The sequence below is a fragment of the Oxyura jamaicensis genome, chromosome Z (assembly GCF_011077185.1).
Source record: "Oxyura jamaicensis isolate SHBP4307 breed ruddy duck chromosome Z, BPBGC_Ojam_1.0, whole genome shotgun sequence".
Taxonomy (NCBI): domain Eukaryota; kingdom Metazoa; phylum Chordata; class Aves; order Anseriformes; family Anatidae; genus Oxyura; species Oxyura jamaicensis.
The window spans coordinates 2,461,874-2,482,068 of record NC_048926.1 but is presented as its reverse complement, the minus strand read 5'-3'; the positions used below and the strand labels follow the sequence as shown (position 1 = coordinate 2,482,068).

At 54.3% G+C, this 20,195-nt stretch overlaps 1 protein-coding gene across 6 annotated transcripts in view; it reads left to right on the top strand.

The window, feature by feature from the left end:
- The window catches only part of CTIF (cap binding complex dependent translation initiation factor), a 127,526-nt gene extending 112,439 nt beyond the window's left edge, over positions 1-15,087 (top strand). For all 6 annotated transcript variants that reach the window (XM_035309682.1, XM_035309683.1, XM_035309686.1 and 3 more), the window contains 2 exons: positions 9,652-9,705; positions 11,134-15,087. In XM_035309682.1, coding sequence (XP_035165573.1) covers positions 9,652-9,705; positions 11,134-11,349 — 270 coding nt within the window. In that variant the 3' untranslated portion in view covers positions 11,350-15,087. The remainder of the gene's footprint in view (positions 1-9,651; positions 9,706-11,133) is intronic.
- The last annotated feature ends 5,108 nt before the right edge of the window (positions 15,088-20,195 follow it).

The window sequence follows — 20,195 nt, the reverse complement described above, 5'->3', positions numbered from 1 at the left end:
CAGGCGGCTGGGGAGTGCCGAAAGGAGAGCCCTTTTTGGGTGAGAACCAGAGGATATTGCAGCCATCAAATCTGGGGAGCCTTTGCAAAGGGTAATAAGGTGTTGAGGTTAAACATAAATAAGAGAAAGAGCTTTCCTCCTGTCCATCCTTCTACGGCCAGGGGAACCAGGAGAGAGCTGGAGGAGGGAGTTGTTCCCGGGGAAGGGCTCTCCCCGGGGCCAGGCTGTGCTGCCCAGGCTCTCCTAACGCAGGAGCAGTGGGGACGTCCTCCAGGACCACATCCTGCCTTGGGTCCATGGTCTGCCTCGATGAAAACGCTTTTAGCATTTTTAGGAAATTGTCCTGACTCCCCCACTTGGTGGCCTGACCAAGAGGGATGTCCCACCGCCGTCTCCCAGCTCTGGTCTAATTCACAAACCCACGCCAAACTTGTCCCTGTAGCCTTTGAGTCGAGATAATAAATAATGCCATTTACCATCTGCTGCTGACTGGATCTGGCCCACGACTGCGTGCTCGGTGGGGTTGGTGCGGGCAGCCCAGCTCGCTGCCCTCCCCGCCTCGTCCCCAAAGGGCAGCGTAAGGAGCCGGGAGGGACGAGTGGTGTCGGGAGGCTTGGCTTCTCCCTCGTCTCCATCCCATCCTCAACGGGATGTTGTTTGGCCTCCGACCCAGGCGGTGCCTCTGGGCCTGGGAGCTGCCACCTTCCTGCCAGCCCCCTGCCAGCAGGAGCAGCTCCCCGCCGAGCTGCTCGGTGCCGAGTGCTGCTTTGGGTGTACTTGTTTATTTTTATGACGCCATCCAGCAGACGGACCTGGCTTTAGATCCAGGTAACCCGAGCAGTTGCCTATGGCAGCGGAGCGAGAAGGTGGAAAAACTGGCCTGCAGGACTTCGAGCTGAGAGGTGCCAGGCGGTGATAGTGCTGGGCTTCCTCGAGGCACCTTGCCAACTGGGGTCCCCCTCCTACCCCATAATAACCCGATCCCGACCCTTCCCCCTGCCCCGGGCTCATTCCCTGCGCAGGACTTGGCATTTTTCCTCGTTGACTCCTCGAGGTTCCTGTCGACTCCTCGCTCCGGCCCACTGAGGTCCCTCGGGGCGGCGGGGCCTCGAGCACGCCGAGTGGTCCCCCTGTCGTGGTGTCACCTGCAGACGTGGCAGGAGTGCGCTGCTCACCTCCTCCGCCACTGATGAGGATGCTCAACGGGGCAGGTCCCGGGGTAAACCCGGTGGCACTCCTCATTGCTGGCCTCCAGGTGGAGTTGGGATGTAACCCCGTGACCACAACCCTCCGAGCCCAACCATCCAGCCAGTCTTTAACTTACCTGGTTGTCCACCCCTAATGTCCTCGCTGGGATAGGGGAATCTGTGGGAGGCAGAGCCAAAACCCTTGCTAAAATCAAGGGAACAGACATCCCTGCTCTTCCCTTATCCATAAATCCGGAGGGTGAGCAAGCTGATGAGGCACATCCACGCCAGTCTCCTTCTTCTCCCTCACGTGCCCAGAAATACCTTTGAAGATGACTTTCTCCATGGTTTTTCCAGGGCCTGAGGTGGGTCTGGTGGGCCCATAAGTGCCTTTCTGCCTTTCTCCCATTGCGTCTTCCCCATCACGGACTTGCCGGGGGTGACAGGGAGCAGCCCTGCTCCGGCACCATCCCGCTCTTGGCACCCGTGGGTGCATCAGACGGGGCTGTCGGGGCAGGTTCAGAGCAGATCCCAGGAAGCAGCTCATCACAGGCAAATTAAACCGCAGAACTAACTGCTTGCGCGGGAGGCTGCGGCTGCAGGACCATCCGGTGGAGGTCCCCCCATCCCGGGGCGCTTATTGCTGCCAGGGCTGGGAGGGCACCCCGGCTCGTGTCACCGCGAGCATCCCTGCTGAGCGGGGGCCCGTGGGCACCCAGCTGCCCCGCGGGCAGTTCTCATTGCCCACCCCGAGGGCTGGAGGCAGCGTCCGGGCGCGGTGAATCAGCGGGGAGCAGAGCGGGCAGGCTGGCGGCGGGCAGGACAGTTGTTCCTCTGCAGGAGCGTCTCCTGCCTCCAGTCTGGTTGGCAGAGACGGGCCCGTTTCAGCATCGTTCAAAACCCTGGCACGGCCCCATCGCTTCCCTGCCTTGGTACGCGCTGCTAACTGAAAGCCTCGGGGTGGTGGTGCAGGGAGGATAAATACTCCCTGTCTAATTGCCTTTCCCCCACGACTGAGTCTGCGGTGCAGCATGCAGACTGGTATCCACTCCCCTCCCTTCTCTCAGTGCCTGTTATCTCCTGGGGCCATGCTGTGTAATTTAGAAAAATATTCTAACACGGTAATTAACGTCTGAACTTCAAGAGGGCACTGCCTTTTCACTGTCTCCTTCAGAGGAAGAGAGAGGAAAAACCTTCCCGACTGCAGCCAGACGAGCTGGAGGCTGGTGCTGTTTGGGAAAGAAAATTGTATCTTTTAACATGGAGGTTTTTTTTTTTTTATTTTAATCATTCTCACTTCTTAAAAAGCATCAAGCTTTTGAGTCGAAAAAGGGTCTTTGACAGTATAATAAGATGCTAGGATTTTGAGATTACGCTCCCAGTCAGGGATCGAGACAGGATCTGCCTCTATCATACACCACGAAGGGCAGATCCTGACCCTGTGCCACCCTGCTGCCCAGGCAGCTCCACGTGGCCTGACCAGAGAAAATAAAATAAATCCTGGCGGAGGAGGAACTGGGAGTGGGGATAAAGGAGGAAATCAATGTTCAGTCATTACCCCTAAAAAGCTGTGCCGGTCGTTGAGCTGAGCCCCAAGAGGAGACACCTTGCTGGACCTTGTCCCCACGCAGTGCCCACCCTGCTGTCCCCTCAGACCATGGGGACAAACGCCTTTTAGGCATGATGAAAATCATATTTTTTTTTCCAGTTTATGCTCCCTCACTTTGGCCAGAGGCAAGCCAGAGGTGGGCATCTTGTGAAACATCTCACCTCAAGGACAGGTGCTGCTTGAGAAGGGACGGGGACACCAAACTGACAAGGTCTTTGTGATGCCGTGGAGCCCTGCTGCTCAGCTCAGTGTTTTGAGCACAGAAACCTGTTTTCTTAGAAAGCTACGGGGCTTGTTTGTCCCTAGACGGTGAGCATGAAAACCACAGTGGCATATTTTAAACAAGGAAGGGCTCTCGTGCCAGAGATACAATTTCCAAGGAGAGAATGTGCTCCCAAACACATAGCCTGGGCTTTTCCCTCCTCGATGTAGCCTTCCATCACAGTTACTCTGACTTGCACTGGTTTGGAGCAGCTTTGCAGGCAGAGCTGCATTTAGGGCAGAGCTGAGGCCACCGAGGATGGCCAGGGCCACCAGTGTCCCCTCGCCCCACAGGGGAGGTGTGGAAGCATCCTCATTTCTCGGGGACCCACGGAGAAGGCAGAGGAAGCGGTTGCGTCGGAGAAGGAACAGAGCTAGATACCATCTCACCGGATGGTCCCTCCTCCTCGCGTGGCTTTGTTTCTGTCTTTCGCCCTCCGTACCCGGCATTGTTAGCTGCCGAGGCTCTTCCAGCTGGATGTAAACACAACTATTTGCGTCCGCCGCCATGCGCTCTCAGAAGAGCCAGGAAAGCGCAGAGCGTCCGGCGGGCAAGGGTGGAGCCCTCTGCAATCAAGCGCGATGGTCTCGCCGCTGTTTCTTTCCATGTTTTGTGTTCCCCCGGACCCTTGGGATGAGATCACATCCTCTGCTCCCAGGGTTATTATGTCTTCAGACAGGCAGGATGAAGCCGGCTGTCTGGGTGGCTCGGTGTCCCGCGCGTGCAGGCTGGGTGGCTCTGTCCACGCGCGCCTCGGGGTCCCGCTCGCACAGCCCCGGTGGTCCTGCAGTGAGGGCCCCCACCTCCAGCCTGGGTGCCTAATGGGAGCCACCGGACTGCCCCGGCTGGCTTGGTGAGTGACCAGATTTTCTTCGTCATTGTCTCCAGTAATTGCCTTTTAATGGTTTCCATCTTCGTAGGAATCCCTTCTGCTGTTCCAGATCCAGGGAGCGAGAGTCATGTTTCATGGTTCCCCTTGTCTGCAGTGGAAAGGAGTAGGAGGAGTTTCCCACGGCTGGGTACAGGGTTTTGTTCCTCTGGCCTTAATTCAATTTGCTGTTAAGTATCTCTTGTTTGAGTTCCTCAGGAACCCGACAAGGAGGATAACCAACATTTTGGTTTACTTGATGCAATAAACAAACTAATCTCTTCTTACCATCCTCCCAGGGAGTTCTGGTTGGGTAATAGGAGAACACAAGTCTCCTCCTCAGCTAAAAGCAGCACGTCGCTGTAAGACAAGTAGGTGCCACCAAGCCAATTCCTTCAAGTTGTCCCAAATCATTAGGGAAAAGCCTCCCGTGGACACGGCAGCCATGCCAGCATGAGCAGGTCCCTGTGGGGCCAGCAGTGCCCCGTGCTGGTGGCCTCTTCCTAACAGAGCAAGTGTGAATTGCATCTTCTCTAAGGGGCTGAGACCCGGCTGTCCCTGTCAGGGAGTTGGGAAGAGGAACCTCTAGATGAGATGCAAGGGCTGGTGGCACCTTGTGCACCTTCAGGGGGCTTGAAACCTACACTGCATGTGTGGAGAGGAGGACCAGAAGGACATGTGGAGAGAAGGAGCACTTCCAGTGGACAGCTCAAAGCTAGGTGGCAAAGAGTTGGGTGAGATGTGTCTCGTGAGCTGGGGTTATCCCGCTATCCCTCCCCACGGATGGTGTGGACATGGTGAGCTTGAGCTACAGCAGGGTGGACACAGCCTGGCCTGCTGAGGTGAGCCCCAGGACCTGCTACCTGTCTTCACGCAGACCTCGCCAAAACAAGCCCGGAGGCCACAAGCTGAGCTTTTAGGGTGGCTGTTCTTGTTTTCTCGAGTCACGTTCAGCCTCTGCTGCTGTTCAGAGTGCAGTGGGGCTGGGCAAAAAGGCAGTGTGCCTTCTGCATCCCCCCCATCAGCTCCATAAGGGAAGGGTTCCCCAAACACACTTCACGTTTGGGTAACCTCAGCATCAAATGGCTCAGCAGAGAAGATGCTGCTTGTGAGAGTGGCCTTCAAAAGGTCTTCTCTTTCCAAGCGCTCACTTGTTTTTTCACCAGATTCTGGACTCGCCTGACATGCCTAGCTCAGGATATGCCCTGCATGGCATTTGGTGCCCCATAGATTGTCACTGGCACAGTTTGTTGGTGGGTGCAGGATCAGCCCAGCTGACACTCTGATGACCAGGATCGGGGAACTGATACTTCTGATGGGAGCAGATTGTAGGAATCCTGAAACTGGCCTTGCTGGTAGAGTGTTAGTAATTACTCATCCCCCACACCCTCATTTGTGCTCTGCATTTTCCCTAGTCTTGGCTGTTTTCACCACCCCGCGCCTAGTGACAATAAGAAAGCCGGAGCTGTAGCAATCTCCTTCAGCTCCGCGAGCTGCGTGGCTCTCCCTATGCAAAGCAGCAGAGGAGGCACATGGATCTTATCGCAGGCATCTTCCTTAAGGACTTGCGACAGTAGGTCGATAAGGGGCCCCTGGAAAAGCAGCAAATTGCTATTGATGTCTTTCTGCGGAGAGCCTGGGAAGTGCAGCCCCTAATTTGCGGGAGGCTTTCGCTGCCAGCAGGATCCATCCAGCAGGACGTGGGCCTTCCAGGAGGGGGCTGCCAGACCTTGACCCGTATCCCACCGGTGCCGTGAGGCCCCAGCAGCTGCTACGGGCAGAGCACATATCTGCACCGTGCTGGTCCTGCTGTGGTCACTGCTTCCCAGGAGATGTCTCCTCCACCATCTCGCCTCTCTCCGAGAAGCCCCAGCCATCCCGCGGCTCTGGGTGAATATTTCGGGGGGTGGGAAGGTTCTCGGTGCTTTCACACCGGAGTCATCGCCGCAGCCCCACGGAACACCGCACGCTAAGAGGCACTGGGCGGCAAGCGTTGTGCAAGCGCTGTCGCATCCCGTAATTAGCGCCGTGCCTCGCAGGAGGAACGGTGCTGCAGCTGCGGGGGACAGCGTGCGCGTCCGGCTGCTCCCACTGCCCTTCCCGGTGGGGAGAGCTGCAGAGCACGAACAGCCTGCGTGGTTTGGTGATAAGCAGGGGCTGCAAGGCAGGTTCTCCGTCCTGCTCGTGGCGTGGGAGTGCCACGGAAGCGCTTCAGCCTCTCCATGGCCCCGTCTGCCTCTGGAGAAAGTGGGTAATGAACCCAAATAATCGCGGTATGTGTAAGTGGGGAGCGTGGCTTGCTCCTGGTGGTCTGCACCGACTGCGTGCGAGTCCATTGCTGTGCGGGGGGAGCCAACCAGTCCTCTGTGCTGAAGCCCAGCCGCAGTTTTGGAGGCTCTTTGCCCCCTCGAGCACTGTTGCATGCCCATCCCATGGGACGTCCCTTCGCAAAGACTCATTTCCCTTGGGAGCAGAGGGGAGGAAGGAACTGGGGGAAGAACACCCCGTGCAATCCCCGCTACCCCTCGCACTCCCAGGAACAGCCCCTCAGGTTTATTTTCACAAAGACATTTAGCACCTATCGCCCAGCGGGACGCAGAAATTCGGGAGCGGGAGCCCTCCCTCCGCAGAGATGTCTGCAAAGCTGTTAGTCCGGCACCAGCAACAAAAGTGAGAAGCCTTTCGCAACCGAGGCTGGGTATTATATGACCGGCCGGGCAGATTCTGGCATGCAGCCTCCGCTCTTAGGAAATCGAGCAGACTCTTTGTCTGCTTTCCAGCAGGAACTGCTTCTTTCGCTCGCCCGATACGGGGAACCGGCTGGAGAGCAAAGGGAAGCCTTCTCGCAGCCAGCCCGAGCCTCGGGGGGATGATTACAGGCTGAGCCCAGCGGTGTGAGCAGCGCTCACCTGTGCTGCCTCTGCCTCGCGCTCCTTCCCCAGCTCCCTCGCCCGCGCTGGGAAGCCAGGGCAAAAGATTGCCAAAGATTTGTTAGGCCAGAGGTTGGACGAGGTGATCTTGGAGGTCCCTTCCAACCTGGACGGTTCCGTGTTTCTGTGAAAGGTGTGGGAACCTGCTGGAGAGAGACCTGGTGGGGCGCGGGCACATCTCCGCAGCAGGGAGGAGCGGCTATAAATACGTAAATAAATAATAATTCCGATGTGGCAGCGCTAAGCTAATAGGTGCCGCCTGTTTACGGTGAGGTATTTTAAGTAAATATAAATCAGGTTATGATTGTAGGGTTTTGACCATGCGCAAGCCACGGCTGCGGGGCTGTGGTGTCCCCGGTAGCTGAGGAGTGCCCGTCCTGGCACAGCCCGGCCGCTGTGACCTGGCTGTCCCAGGGACATCCCAAAGTGACATCTGGCTGCAGTCTCCTTTCAGCCACAGGTAGATAAGGCAAATATCCCCCTTAGCCAAACCGCTGCGCATCGGACGGTCTTTGACACACGACCACTTTTTGAAGCAGGCAAGCGTGTCCCAGCCCCGTGGCTGGGAAGCTGGGGCAAGGAAAGCTCAAGGGAAGCTGCAGCTTCTCCTGGCCACATCCCACCAGGGCAGATCAGGGCCGCCCGAGGAGAACACGGCAGAGGAAGGACGGGAATCAGGCCTCCATGGGACCTTCCTAATTGCCTCAGCAGTCAGAAAATCTTCCCCTCATTTGCAGACTGGGTATGTCTGCATGAAGCCATGGGAGGAGGGCGTCAGTTTCTGCAGTCATCTTCCTGTTAGCTTGCTTTACCTCCACATTTCTTGCTTTAATTTCCATGCTATGTGCTTCACTATGTGATCAGTGACTGAGTCCCAAATAGGATTCTCATCAAAGTTTGTAATTTATTACATTTCACAACTAACAAGTACCAAACATAGGAGAGATGAGTGTACGTTAACTTGCAGCCCTGCTCCATTCCACGCTCACAAGCCAGTCTCCATTAAACACCCCAGGAGCGTGTTTCTGGGCTACTGCCTGTTTATATTTGTCCCTGATCAATATATATATATATTTTGTTGGGTTTAAAGTCATCTCATGTTTTTTTGCAAAGAACCTGTGAACTATTTGTGAGAACCTATCTCGGAGCATACAGCTTGGGCTTAACTAACTTTTTCCAAACAACTCAGCAGGAAGATAAACTTGGGGGAACTGCTGCCTGTATTCAGAGCCCTGGCTGGACTTTTGGCTAACGCGGGATAAAACCGACGGGGCCACACGCTCGGGCAGATGCCGTAAACATCGGCTTCAAAGCAAACAAACTGCTGCCTGCGGAAAGCAGAAGAGAGTGAAGACAAAACTTTGAGACCGATGTGAATTCCTCGAATTACCTCTTTTTTTCCTAGCTTTTTCCAGCGGTTGTGGGCCTGTAAACAAAATGTCATTTATTTGTAAAGGAAGGGAAAGAGGAAAAAATGAGTGGGAAGGAGAGACGACTAAGGCTGAGCAGCAGAGCTGCAGTGTTAACCCAGAAGTGTGACTTTGGAGCAAACCCCGTTACACTGAGCCGTGTTGTGCATGGGCAGCTGTGATTAGTCCAGCTGCTTCTCCCAAGTATGCCTGATGAATTTCAGACACCAGTGAAGTCAGTTTTCCCAATTTTTCTCCATTTTCTCCACGTTTAGTGCATGCCACCACCTGTGATTTGTCAGCCACCTCGCGATAGCGCGTTGTTCACAACGCCCCGGGTCCCCGCATCGGCCAGCTGAGGATCTCAGCTCTCATCTGCTTGGAAAGCAACCCAAACAACTGTGCTTTATCTCCTGTGGCGTGAGCAGAGAGCCTGAAACGGCGTCTGTGTGTGCACGACAAAGTGAGGATGACAACGAAGAAACGTGCTAGCAAAAATATAAGCAGTTTTGCACCAGGTTTGCTCATGGCCCCTGGTTTCATGGGGTCGGACAGGCTGAGCTCCTGCGCTTTGCTGTTGCCAGGGGGACACAGCCCCCTCAGCGCAGGTCTGAAACAGGAGGGGAGAGCGAGGTAGCAGCCCCCTGGAAGATGTCATCACCCAGCAAGGAACTGGTAGGCTGGGAGCTGCACAGGCATCTTCCCTCATCCCACACCGTCATGGTCTGACCTTACGGCACCGTTTGGGCTTTATCTTGAAAGCTGTCTGTGTCTACAAGCTAGTGTTTGCAATGCAAAGCTCACAGAGAGCAGAGCAGGGCCTGGAGCTGGTTCCTGATGTGAGGAAGCAGCTGAAAACGTAGGCAATAAAATGCCAAAATGTGGATGGAGATCCTCCCTCACTGCTTTGAGACCTCAGACGGGGGATGAGATGGTGAGAAGGGACCAGGGAAAATCCCGTGCTCTCAGCCAGCAGCATTGCTCCAGCAGAAAAATTTACACCTGAGACACCACAGTTTTAATTACAACGTATTAATTACAACGCCGGACGTTCGCACTCTGCCATCGGGTGATTTCGTGGCTGTTGGGAGACTGTCCCAGCCAGACCGGGAGGCTCGGCCGTGGGCGGGCAGCCCTTGGGCAGGAGCCCAGTGCAGCCCTGCCCTCCCACAGGGCTGCCCTGCTGCCTGGGTACGGTCATCCCAGGGCTGTGTTTCCTGGCCATGTACGTGGAACGAGTGCATTTTCTCATTGCCTGCTGGGGGGATAAAAAAGAAGCATTGTTAAACTAATGGAAATGTCTCCTGAAAGCTGTTAATCTAAAAGATCCAGCGGGAGGAGGAGGTCATGCATTTCCACTCACCCCCTCTCTCCTCTCTCTTGCAGTTGTTGCAATCTCAGGACGTGAAGGAGGACGCCGTGCTTTGCTGCTCCATGGAGGTAGGGAAGTCCTGATGCCACCGGCCCCTCCTCGTTGCTCTGCCCCTTCTGTCCCTGTGCACGTCCCCAAGCCCAGAGCCACGTCACCCAGCCGCATTACACCCAAATGCAGCACCATGGGATAAGAGGGGAGGCTCTGTCACTGTGCATCCAATGCCTGTGAATGGATGCAACCAAATTTGCTCGCCGGGGTCCCACCACAAAAATAACTCCTATCATCTTGATTCCTTTGAATCTCGTCCAGATTCCATCAGATCTCACCCTGCGGTATTTTTAAGCACAAAACCACCTGTATTGGAGCAAAGGCTCCATCATGCTGCCTTTGCTCGTGCAGTGGCGGTGGCTCCCGCAGAGAGGCTTGGTGTGCTCAGAAAGAGCTTTGCAGAGAAACGATGGCACAAATATAGCATGAGTGGAATTGCGAAGTTTCATTAGCTTCACTTTTTGGAAGTGATTGGCCTGTGGGGACTGATGCTTGCCTTGCAGAGAGAGGTTGAAGTAGGCTGCAAAATTGCAGCTGGATGGTTGAAATTCAGCAAAGCGGCAGGCGGCTGAAGAGGAGAGTTTACATTTCTAAGGTCAGGACTTCTGAGAACTCTCCGTCAAATCCCTGATGCCTTGCAAGCCTCAGGTGATGGAGGCCTCGTGCTCTCCGCTCTGAGGTGGGGTTTTCTGGGGCTTACTCTGCTTTAAAAGCACTTGGCCGTCCTCAGAGAAGAGTAGAGATGGGTGGAACTGCAGACCCAGGCACTGTGCAAAGGGCAGGCAGGATTTGTTATGCATGCAGGAGAGCCCTGCTTAGTCAGATTAATGGCTGGGAGTCACTGACAGCTGTGAATCAGCGCGTAAATGAGGGAGCAGGTAAAAGGCAGGGATACCACATCACAGCGCGCACTTTGTTTTGACAATAGCTTGATTTTTAGGTGGGATTTTTCAAAAGCACCCGGTGCTGCCGCCTTTGAAGTCAGTGGGAGCTGAACCACTCACTCCTACAGCAGCCCGGCACAAGCGCTTTCGAAATCCTTGCCCTTAGCGCGCGGCTCTGGGCAGCATCGCAGAGCTCACCAGCAGCAGCAGCTCAGGCCAGGGGAAAGCTGGGGGAGCATGAAATGTGGGTGAAAAAAAAGAGCAGGCTGCGTATTGCTTATTTTTGGAGGACAGCCCTACTATATAGATACTGCCTCGCTGCTGCTGGAGTCGGCTCGGTGCATGCCCGCAAGCTGTGACGCGGCAGCACCTGCAGCTGGCGTCCCGCTGCCCTCCTGCCCGCATCACACTTTGAGCGGCGCCGAGCAGCTTTCCTCCCCTCCTGGCTGCCCGGGAGGATCCCCTCCACCCTCACCCCCCCCCCCGAAACACAACGGCAGCACAAGCCGTGGCGGCGTCTCGCGCTTTAACGTGCCGCCTGTGACCCCTCTGTCCCGACAGCTGCAGAGCACCGGGCGGCTGCTGGAGGAGCAGCTGCCCGAGATGATGACGGAGCTGCTGGCCATCGCCCGCGACAAGATGCTGTGCCCCTCCGAGTCCATGCTGACGCGGTCCCTCCTGCTGGAGGTCATCGAGCTGCACGCCAACAACTGGAACCCGCTGACGCCCACCATCACGCAGTACTACAACAAGACAATCCAGAAACTGACAGCCTGAGGGGCAGGGCAGGGAGGGGTGGGAAGGGGCGAGAAGGAGACATGCACCTTAGCGGGATCCGGCTCTCGCGGCCCGGCGAGCGCCTTTCTGATTTAAATACCCAAGCAGACAAACCCCAGCATGCTCGAGAATACGTTCGTGGGGTGGGGAGGGAGAAGCATGTTTCTTTTCAGCTGTGTCGCCAAGTGCCACCCCTCTTCCCTGCCGTGTTTTTGTTTTAGGGTTTCTTTTATGAAATCATTGCTCCAGCAGCAGTGCATCCCGCCGGGTTATTGTTTGGCTTTAGAAAGAAGACGGCGAGTTGGAAAAGCGAGCCCGAGTGGGGGCTAGTATTGTTTTCACACCGTCCTCCCGGCTTGCCCTGGCCAACTGGCAGGAGACAGCACGCAGCAGATGTCCCGGGAGGACAAAGCACGACACACACTACACCAGACGCTCGTAATTGACGGCTTTTGTCAAGCGGAGCTTTCGTTATTTTCCCCCCCCTCCTCTTGTCTTCGACTTTCTGCTCCCCCACCTCCCCTCCGTCTACTCGCCGCCCCTTCGGACGCCGACCGGCGAGCAGGATGGCTTTCTTATTTGCACTGGGTTTTGTTTTTCTTGGTCATTTGTATTTTATTCTATTTTATTTTATTTTATTTTATTGTGAACGGACAATTGCGATCAGTGCGGAGACGTGGAAGTGACGCCTTCCTTCCTGCGAGCTCACAAATGGTTTACGCGAAGATGCTGAAGTAGGAGGAGGATTTTTAAGGAGCCCAAAAGCCACTGTAGAAGTAACATAGCCACAGTTGTCTTGCCAGTAACCTCGCAGATTAACTGAAAAACCTGTGCCCTGAGCTGGGAGCTCCGAGAAACGCGGGATGCTGCGGCTGCTTGCTCTGGCTGGCGAAGCCGCCGCATCCCCCATCCACTAAACTATAACCCACTTATTTTTTTTGTAATTTTTTTGTTTCCGTTGAAAGAGTGCTTTATTGTAATTACTGTCATGGTTGTAATAATACGTTTAAAACCAGGCCCATTGTAGCTGGGCCTAGTAATGTACAGGGCAATGGAGAAATGAAGACTTGATGTTCTTCCTGGGAAGCCAGTAGAGAGAAGACAAAAAGTGCATGGCAAAAAAAAAAAAAAAAAGGGGAAAAAAAGAAGAGGAAAACGATGAAAAGCCAAAAATACAGGTTTTGAGCCTGGCTTCTAACTGGCTGCATTTCCTATCCAGTATTTGTAGGTGTGCATTGTACAGGGGCAGCTGTGTGCCCTGGCTGGTGTAAGTGGTGCCGTGTCCCCGAGCGCAGGGTGGCGTGTCCGCAGGGAGCAGGGCGAGGCGGGGAGCGGGGGGACCCCGCTTTGCTGTGTGCTGGGTGGCTGGGATGGTGCTGGGGAGGCGGGAGAGAGGGGAGGCGGGGAGATGGGGAGGTGGGAGATATGGGGAGGTGGGAGAGATGGGGAGATGGGGAGATGGGGAGATGGGAAGATGATGGTGGATCTGGGGAGGCGTTCGCCCAGTGGAGATGGAAGTGCCCCGAGCGTGGATGGCAAGTGAACGGCGACCAGCAGACATCAGGACTCGGTGTTTCCTTATTTGCTTCTCTGCCAATGATGTCCACACGAAATCCCTGCCAGTGCTCATTTTGGTGAGGAGGGAGAGGAGCAGAGGAGGCCCCGACCCCATGTTGCCATCCCGATCTCGGGTGCCTTAGGGAGCTGCCGGCCTGCGTGCGAGGGGCAGGAGGCTTCCCCATGCATGTGTGCAGGAGCTGAGCGTCCTGGCTGTGTGGTTTGGCACAACTTGAACTTTTCATGAGGGTGTCTGCAGGCACATTTTCCAATCCACACGTGCAGCACGAGGAAAGGAGCTGGAAAGAGGAGCTTCAGCAGCCCAACTCTGCACAGACCGACCTGGGCTGGGGATGAAGGCCCGGCAGCCGTGTCAGCACTGCCACAGAAGAGCAGAGAGGCCGGGAGGTGTAAGCACAAAGCTGCACCGCATCAGGCCCGTCGGTGTCCCTGCTGAGGGCCGTGCCCTTGCTCTCAGCCTTCCCAGCCCCACGGGGAGCGGAGGTGTGAACGTCGGTGGGAGCCCAGAAAGTCGCCGCCAGCAGCCCCGGAGCAGCCGCAGCCTCAGCCAAGAGGCGTGTGGGGAGCAGAGGGGGAGCGAGGGCTTAAATTGAGCAAACGGAGTGAAATTACCCGTGGTGAGGACAATTTGTCAAGGGGCCTTTAGTGTCGTGACAGCCTCCGACGTGCGAGCTGCACGCGGTCGATCGGCGTAAATTAGGCCCCGCCGGTCGGAAGCATTAATGAGGTAGCCGGGGCTAGGGAGGTGCTGCTGCTCTTTTAGGCTTTGGGAAGAAGAAAGCTTTGTTGGTTTTTTTGTTTGAAGACCAGAAGAGCCTCCCTGCTTCCCGCTCCACATCCCCTGGGGCCTGTTCTCTGAACGTAGCAAAAGAAGAAAAGATAAGAAAAACAGAAAAGCACGGAGGAGCTTCGGCCCACGGCTTTGCCCTCCAACGCTGGGATTTCTCCCGTGGAAGAGTTTTCCTGTGAAATCTGTCCTTTTTCATGTCTGTCGTCTGTCTCCACCGTTCGGGTCCGTTCATCCAGCCACTCACCGCTTGGTCACTACGTCAGTCACTCTGTTGGTGCGTGAGGATCTAGATGTTGACCAAAAAAGTATTTTTTTTCCCCCGGAATTACGTGCTGCCGCTGGCATCCCTGCAGTCCCTCAGTGGGAAGCCCGCATGTTGGGAAGGGAAGATGCCACCGACGAGGCGATGCAGAGATGGGGGCAGCAGTGCGTTTTGGGTTCAAAACACCCTCCTTTGGCCAAATCTGTGTCAGGCCAAACCTGGGGCCGGCGCAAGGACGTGGTGATGCCCGGAGCCGCCGGCTCTGCTCCCCACGGAGCTCCCAGCACCCGGTCCCCTCCTTCCCAGCCAAATCACTGCCAAACTGGAGGCTTTGGCTGCCCGCAAAGCAGCCTCCTTGGTTTCCCCATGAGGGATTTGACCCCCTCTTGTATGGAGAAGTCTCCTTTGTACGGAGGTGAAATGAAAATGGGGGAAAAAAGGCAAAGTAAGTGATTTGCCTGGTTCCCCTCTTCCCCCGAAGGAGATTAATTAGTATCTATTCTTGGCATGATTGATGGCTTTGAAGGAAAACTTGTCAGAATAGCTTATGATTTATTTTCCTGCTTATTTTTACAACATCCCTCACTTGGAAGCCTCTCAAAATCTGAAATACGATTTTTATTTCCCTGCTGGGTATTTTATGGCTTTACACAAATTTTGCTCTTCTTGGTGTTAGCTGTTAGCCAGTCCCGGTGATACTTGCAGTATTTTTCAGGAGAAACGACTCTAAGGGTTGCAAAGTCCTGTTGATGGCCAACGGGGCTGTGGTGTCCTGCAGAACGTGGATTTAATGCTAGCAATTCATTTTTTAATGTATTTATTTGCATTTGAAAAAGCAACATTTTTAATTTAATAATGTTTGTTAAAATAATTGCTTAAAAAAAAAAAAAAAAAAAAAAAAAAAAAAAGACAGGTTTTGGGGAGAATAAAGACTAGATCTTCATACTAGAGAAAACAAAAACTCATTGTTTTCAGCATTTCAGAGACTGTTAAAACAAGGGAGCTGATAACTCTTTGTGGCAATCCAGTCTTGTTTATAGAACATCCAAACCCACTGTATGCTATCAAACGCATCATCTGAGTAATAAATGTTTAAAGCTTGACGTTTCCCCATCTCTTTGTCGGTACATGCGATCAGTTTTGGTGGTCTGGGGGTACTTGTGCTTAGCTTGGAACAAAGGATGGAGGGGGGAAAAAAACTTTTGCAGTGTCTGCTTCAAAACTGAGCCCCCGGGTCTGATCCTGCGGCTCCGTTTGGCGACTCAGCACCTCTCAGCAGCAGGGATGGGACCGACCCCGCAGTGCGTCGTGGCTCGGAGCAGACCGCTCCAGCTCTTACTCGATGCAACCTGCTAAGAAAAAAAAAAAAAAAATATATATATATATATATATATATAAAAACCTGCGGTTTTCCTAAGCAGTATCCCCTAGAAAACCCGTCTCAGCCTAGCCGGAGTCAATTAGAGAGGGTTTTCAGCTAATTGAAATGCGTGTGTTCGCCCAGGAAGCCGCAGGTCACTCGAGGTGAGTGGTTTGTGTCATCGGGCTCCCAGGCTACGGCCAGAAAATTGCAGGTGCTCCAGTTACTGCTGCTGGAGAAGCCTGCTGTCTCTTGCGAAACGCCCTACGTGACCGTGCGTGTGTGCTCGCAGCTCGCTGCCGCACGGCCGGGCTGCAGAATAAATAGAGGAGCGGGTGGGAGGAGGTGGGTCCTGCCGCTGGCCGGGGCTCGTCTCCTGTGCCGGCACGTCTGCAGCAGCACGGTCCCTCGGCAGGAGCACAGCTGGCAAAAAACAATAATAATAATAATTTTTGTTGTTGTTTTCCCATCCACAGGTGTAAAGTGAAGTTGAGTTGAGCGTGCTCATGGGGAAGGTGATGCAAAGCTTGCTTGGCCCTTCTGTGTTGGGTTTTTCTGAGGGTGGTGCAAGGGTAAAGCAATGACCTGGTCCGTGCTCACTGCCTCTGCAGCATCCCGACCAACTCCAGCTCAGGGCAGCCAAGCCAAAAGCAGGGCCAGGCCCTGGGCTGCCAGGATGTCCTTGGTTAGACAAGAGCGTGCAGCAAACAGGAGGCCTGGGAGCAGACTGGTGGTCATTGCTGCGGGTCTGAAGCTTTTGAGATGCAGGAATATTTCTGTGAATTCCTCGCGGCTGCCAAAAACCCAGGCAGCAGCAAATAAAGAAACCCCATGATTCACAGCAAGTCTGCTTTGCTTTCCTAAAGCATGGCAAACCTGCAAATAACAGGGATGTTTTCGTCTTCCAGCAGCTCTACTTCTGATACTGAGTAATGAGTGGAGATTTTAAATGCTCGGGCTAGTGGCAAAATGGATAACAAAGATAAATCCCATCTAAGTGACAAAGCGAGTTCACACTTAACATAATGGCGTTGCTGCCGTGTTTGTGAGCCGAAATGTAGCTTAAATGATTATTGCTTTGGCAAAAGTAAAAACAGGCCATTAGCCGGCAGGGTGGGACGGCCGCGGTCGCTGCCTTTGTAATTAAACCCTTCTCCGGGGCTGCGTTTGTTAGCAGCTTGCTTCAGCTTCGGTGACAGAGCCAGAGCTGCGACCAGCACTTTTTGTGTCGGAATCGGGGCGCATGGAGCATCCGCGCTGCAGCAGGGCTCACATCTACTGAGCCCGGCCATGCCAGCCTTGTCTAAAAGCCTGCAGAAAACAGGGTTTTGTTGAGGGCTTTGGGCCCGCGCAGGCACCACGTCTGCATGTGTGGCCATCCCTGTGCATGGTGCCAGGGCATCCCGACACAGCCACGTGCACGGGTGTGCAACCTCACCCGGGGTGCAGGCACTCAGAGCCTTGCAAAAGTCACCCTGACTGGTGGGGGGCAGTTTGGGGCAGCTTTCTGGTGTTTTTTGGGAATTTGGGCACTAGCAGTGTTTTTGCCGTGTATGAAGGAAGGACCACGCTCTTAGGGCTTAGGGTGCAACAAAAAGAACAAGGGTGCAACAGTAACGCACAGCACAAGGCTAGGTGGCCTCTTCCTTTTGCACCCTATGCTGTTGCTCACAGATTACAGAGCCAGAGACTCATGTGGCTACCTAAATGTGACAACTGAGCCAGGCTTCGTGTCTACCCCATCCCACAGGACTTTGAATTAATGCCTGGAGCTTAACTTCTGAACAAAGTAAATAAATATCCCATCCCAGGGATGTGATTTAACGATTCAAACATTTTTGGAGATGCAAACGGCTCCCGGAGAGCTGCGCTGGTTGTCCTCGCAGCTGAGCACGAGCACGGGGGCAGGGTCTCGGCGGGTTGCGTGCTGAGCTGGGGCCTCGCAGAGCGCCGGGTGAGGGCCGGCTCGCTGCTCAGCACCGCTCACAGCCCTGCCACAGCGCTCATGGGGAAAAAATGCACAGTCCCTCTCAAGAGGAAAGCCGAGATTTCCAAATTCCGTTCTGTCCTGAATCGTCCGAGTTTTTCACCAAACAAAGCGCTTCGTTTCAATGTATGTTATGTTGCTGTAGCAATAACATTTAAACAAAGTGTTTTCACTTTATTAGCACAGACCTTTTCAATAACTTCCCATCCAGCGTTCCCGGGAAATGTTTCTGCTCCGTGAAAGGGGTGCCGGGAGCACGGCCTGATCCCGACCGGCACTCCCTGCCCCTGCCTCGATAACATCCCCCGAATCCTCCCCCGCAGGAGGGACACCCGCTGTCCGTCCATGCCCAGAGGTTACCCAAGATCAGCGAGAAGAGCACCCTGCCAGCGCAGACTGCACTTCTGAAATCGCCTTTTTTTCTTTTTTTTTTTCTTTTTTTTTCTTTTTTTTTCTGAGGTTTGTAGATTTTGAGCTCAAAAAAGCGAGCCTGCAGGAGCCCCATTTCGGTAAGGCAGAGGTTGTAGGTGGGGGGGTAGGGGGCAGAGAGGATTAAAGGTGTGTCGGGAGATGGGTTACAAAAACCTGTCTGCTGGTAATTACATGTGTTGTGTTATGAAAAACTGGTTTGAGGGCAAATGCTCTAAAATACTGCTCTGGGGAGAGAAAGACAGCAAAGGTTGTGAAACACAGCTCGCGTATTGTTTTACAGCTAAGGTAACTTCTGTCCCCAGGGCTGTGTTTTACAGCAACTGCAAGAAATCAAACCCCGGCTCGCAGGCCTGGGCCGCAGTTCTTGTGGAGCACAAGCATGTGGCATGCTCGGTGCCATTGGAAAATCAGGTTTTGGGACGGTTTCCTGAGATTAATGTAGTCTTATTTTGGGGGGGGACGGGAAAAAGCATTTGGGAGGGTGACTGCGTAGCACGTGGAGGTTGCCTCGTGGCTGCTGTTTTTGTAGTGGCTGCACAGACACACTGCATGTCCTTTATCCACGTGTATGTTTATCCTGTATGTTCTTTACCCAAAACTGCACTTCTGCTGCTGCTGTGAGCACCCTGACAAGCAGTGCTGCTGGGGCTTACAGGTCTCACAGGGGGTAATCCTAAATAACCCTTAGGTGTGGCTTTTCAGCCCCATTTACGTTTTATTCCCCGTTTGCTCCCTGTGCTGTAACTAAATCTCTCTTTGCTCTCCCCTGTGTTTCCAAACAGCAGGAACCTGTCCCCTCCCAGCTCTGTGCTGGCACATTTGGCCACCACAGCTCCTGATGTCCCTTTCCGCAGCTGAGATGTCTTGGGGACCACGAGCTGCCCTGTGCCAGTCCCTACACCCTTGTTCTTTTGTGGGGACATCCCTGGTCCCCATATTTCCGATTTAGCACCCTGCACAAGAGCTTTCTCCCATTTTAATGCTTGCTGCTGCTTCCAACACCTTGCCTGGGGTGCACCGGGTTTGTGTCCCCTCCTCTCCACCTATTTGTCCCCATGGTGCTGGACCAAATGGACCAAGGGGAAAAAAAAAAAAAAAAAAAAAAAAAAAAAAAAAAAAAAAAAAAAAACAGGGAGCCTGGGTGAAGGCACATCTGACCCAGTTGTCACCTGGAGACCTGGCACAGCCCAGGGTGGCCCTGCTGGACACAGCGGGGGACAATCAGCCCCACGAGAAGGAGATGTTCCTGGGGGTGGCCAGGATGCTCGCCGTCCCCTCTGCGTGCCCCGTCTGGTGGTGGGGTTTTGGGGACAGGGGTTGGTGGCGGAGGGGAGCCAGCCCCAGGACTGGCTGTCCCGCAGGGCGCCGTGCTGGAGCCTGTTTTCTGGTGGGAACCGCCGGGACAGAATTAGAAGTAGGCTGAACTTTATCTACAACGTGAACTGAGTCTGAACCCGGCCCTGTTTTGCTTTGGTTTTCCCAAGGTCAAAGGAGTTCATGGGGAGAGAGGCAAGGGGGGGGCACTGGATTTTTTTAATTTCTTTCTGTGAGTTTGCAGGCTTTGGCCAGCCTCATCCACAGGGAAATGCTGGAGGGCCATTGGAGAAGCTCTCCTCACAGCATTTCCATCCAGTGGCACTCGACCAGACCTCGGAGCCCTGGAGACAGCCGCCCAGCAGCACCTCAGCCACGCATCTCCCTGGCCCCCTTCTTTCTTCCAATGCACAAAAGACGAGCAGCCCATCTCCCCATGCCTTCAAATCCAAAGTAAACCTAATAAAGTGGGTGCTGATGTGCCACACCTGTGAAGCCACCTCCAGGCCAGCCTGACATGGTGACTTGGTGGCACATAATTTATTTCACATTGGACATTTGCTATGGGGCTTCCCAGCCCTTCCCCATCCTTCCCCGAGCTCAGCCTTCATCTGGCCCAGCCCAGGGAGGCCAAAGGGGAAAGTGGAGAGGTTTTGGTGGTTTTTTTTGGTGGGTAGCACACCGTGCAGTGCTCGAGTACCTTGTGCTACAGGTGGGGGATTCCCTGCCAGCCTCGTCGGAGGGCTGGCCAGCCCTGGTGCAATGGGAGAGCTCCTGGTGCTTCCCACCCAGCTGGTCTTCTCTTCTGGGAACGGACGTGAGGCTTCACCGCCTGGCTGTCTCACCTCCTCGATTACTCAAGAGTTATTAGAAACCTTAGCAAAGCGCTCTGATTTTAACAAAGATGCCTCCTAGACCACTGACAAATTTAGGGAATGCACGGGGCAGACTCATTTCCTGGAATGGGAGCTACTGGAGAAAAAGTCCCTCTAGGCTGGCTCCTCACTATGACACATTTGATAGCCATTCAAGGACTACTGGGAAACGTGTAATTTGTCTCCGTGAGGCTTCAGACAGAGTTTCATCATCAAGTCTGACTGCTGCGTGAAATAAAAACTGCTAG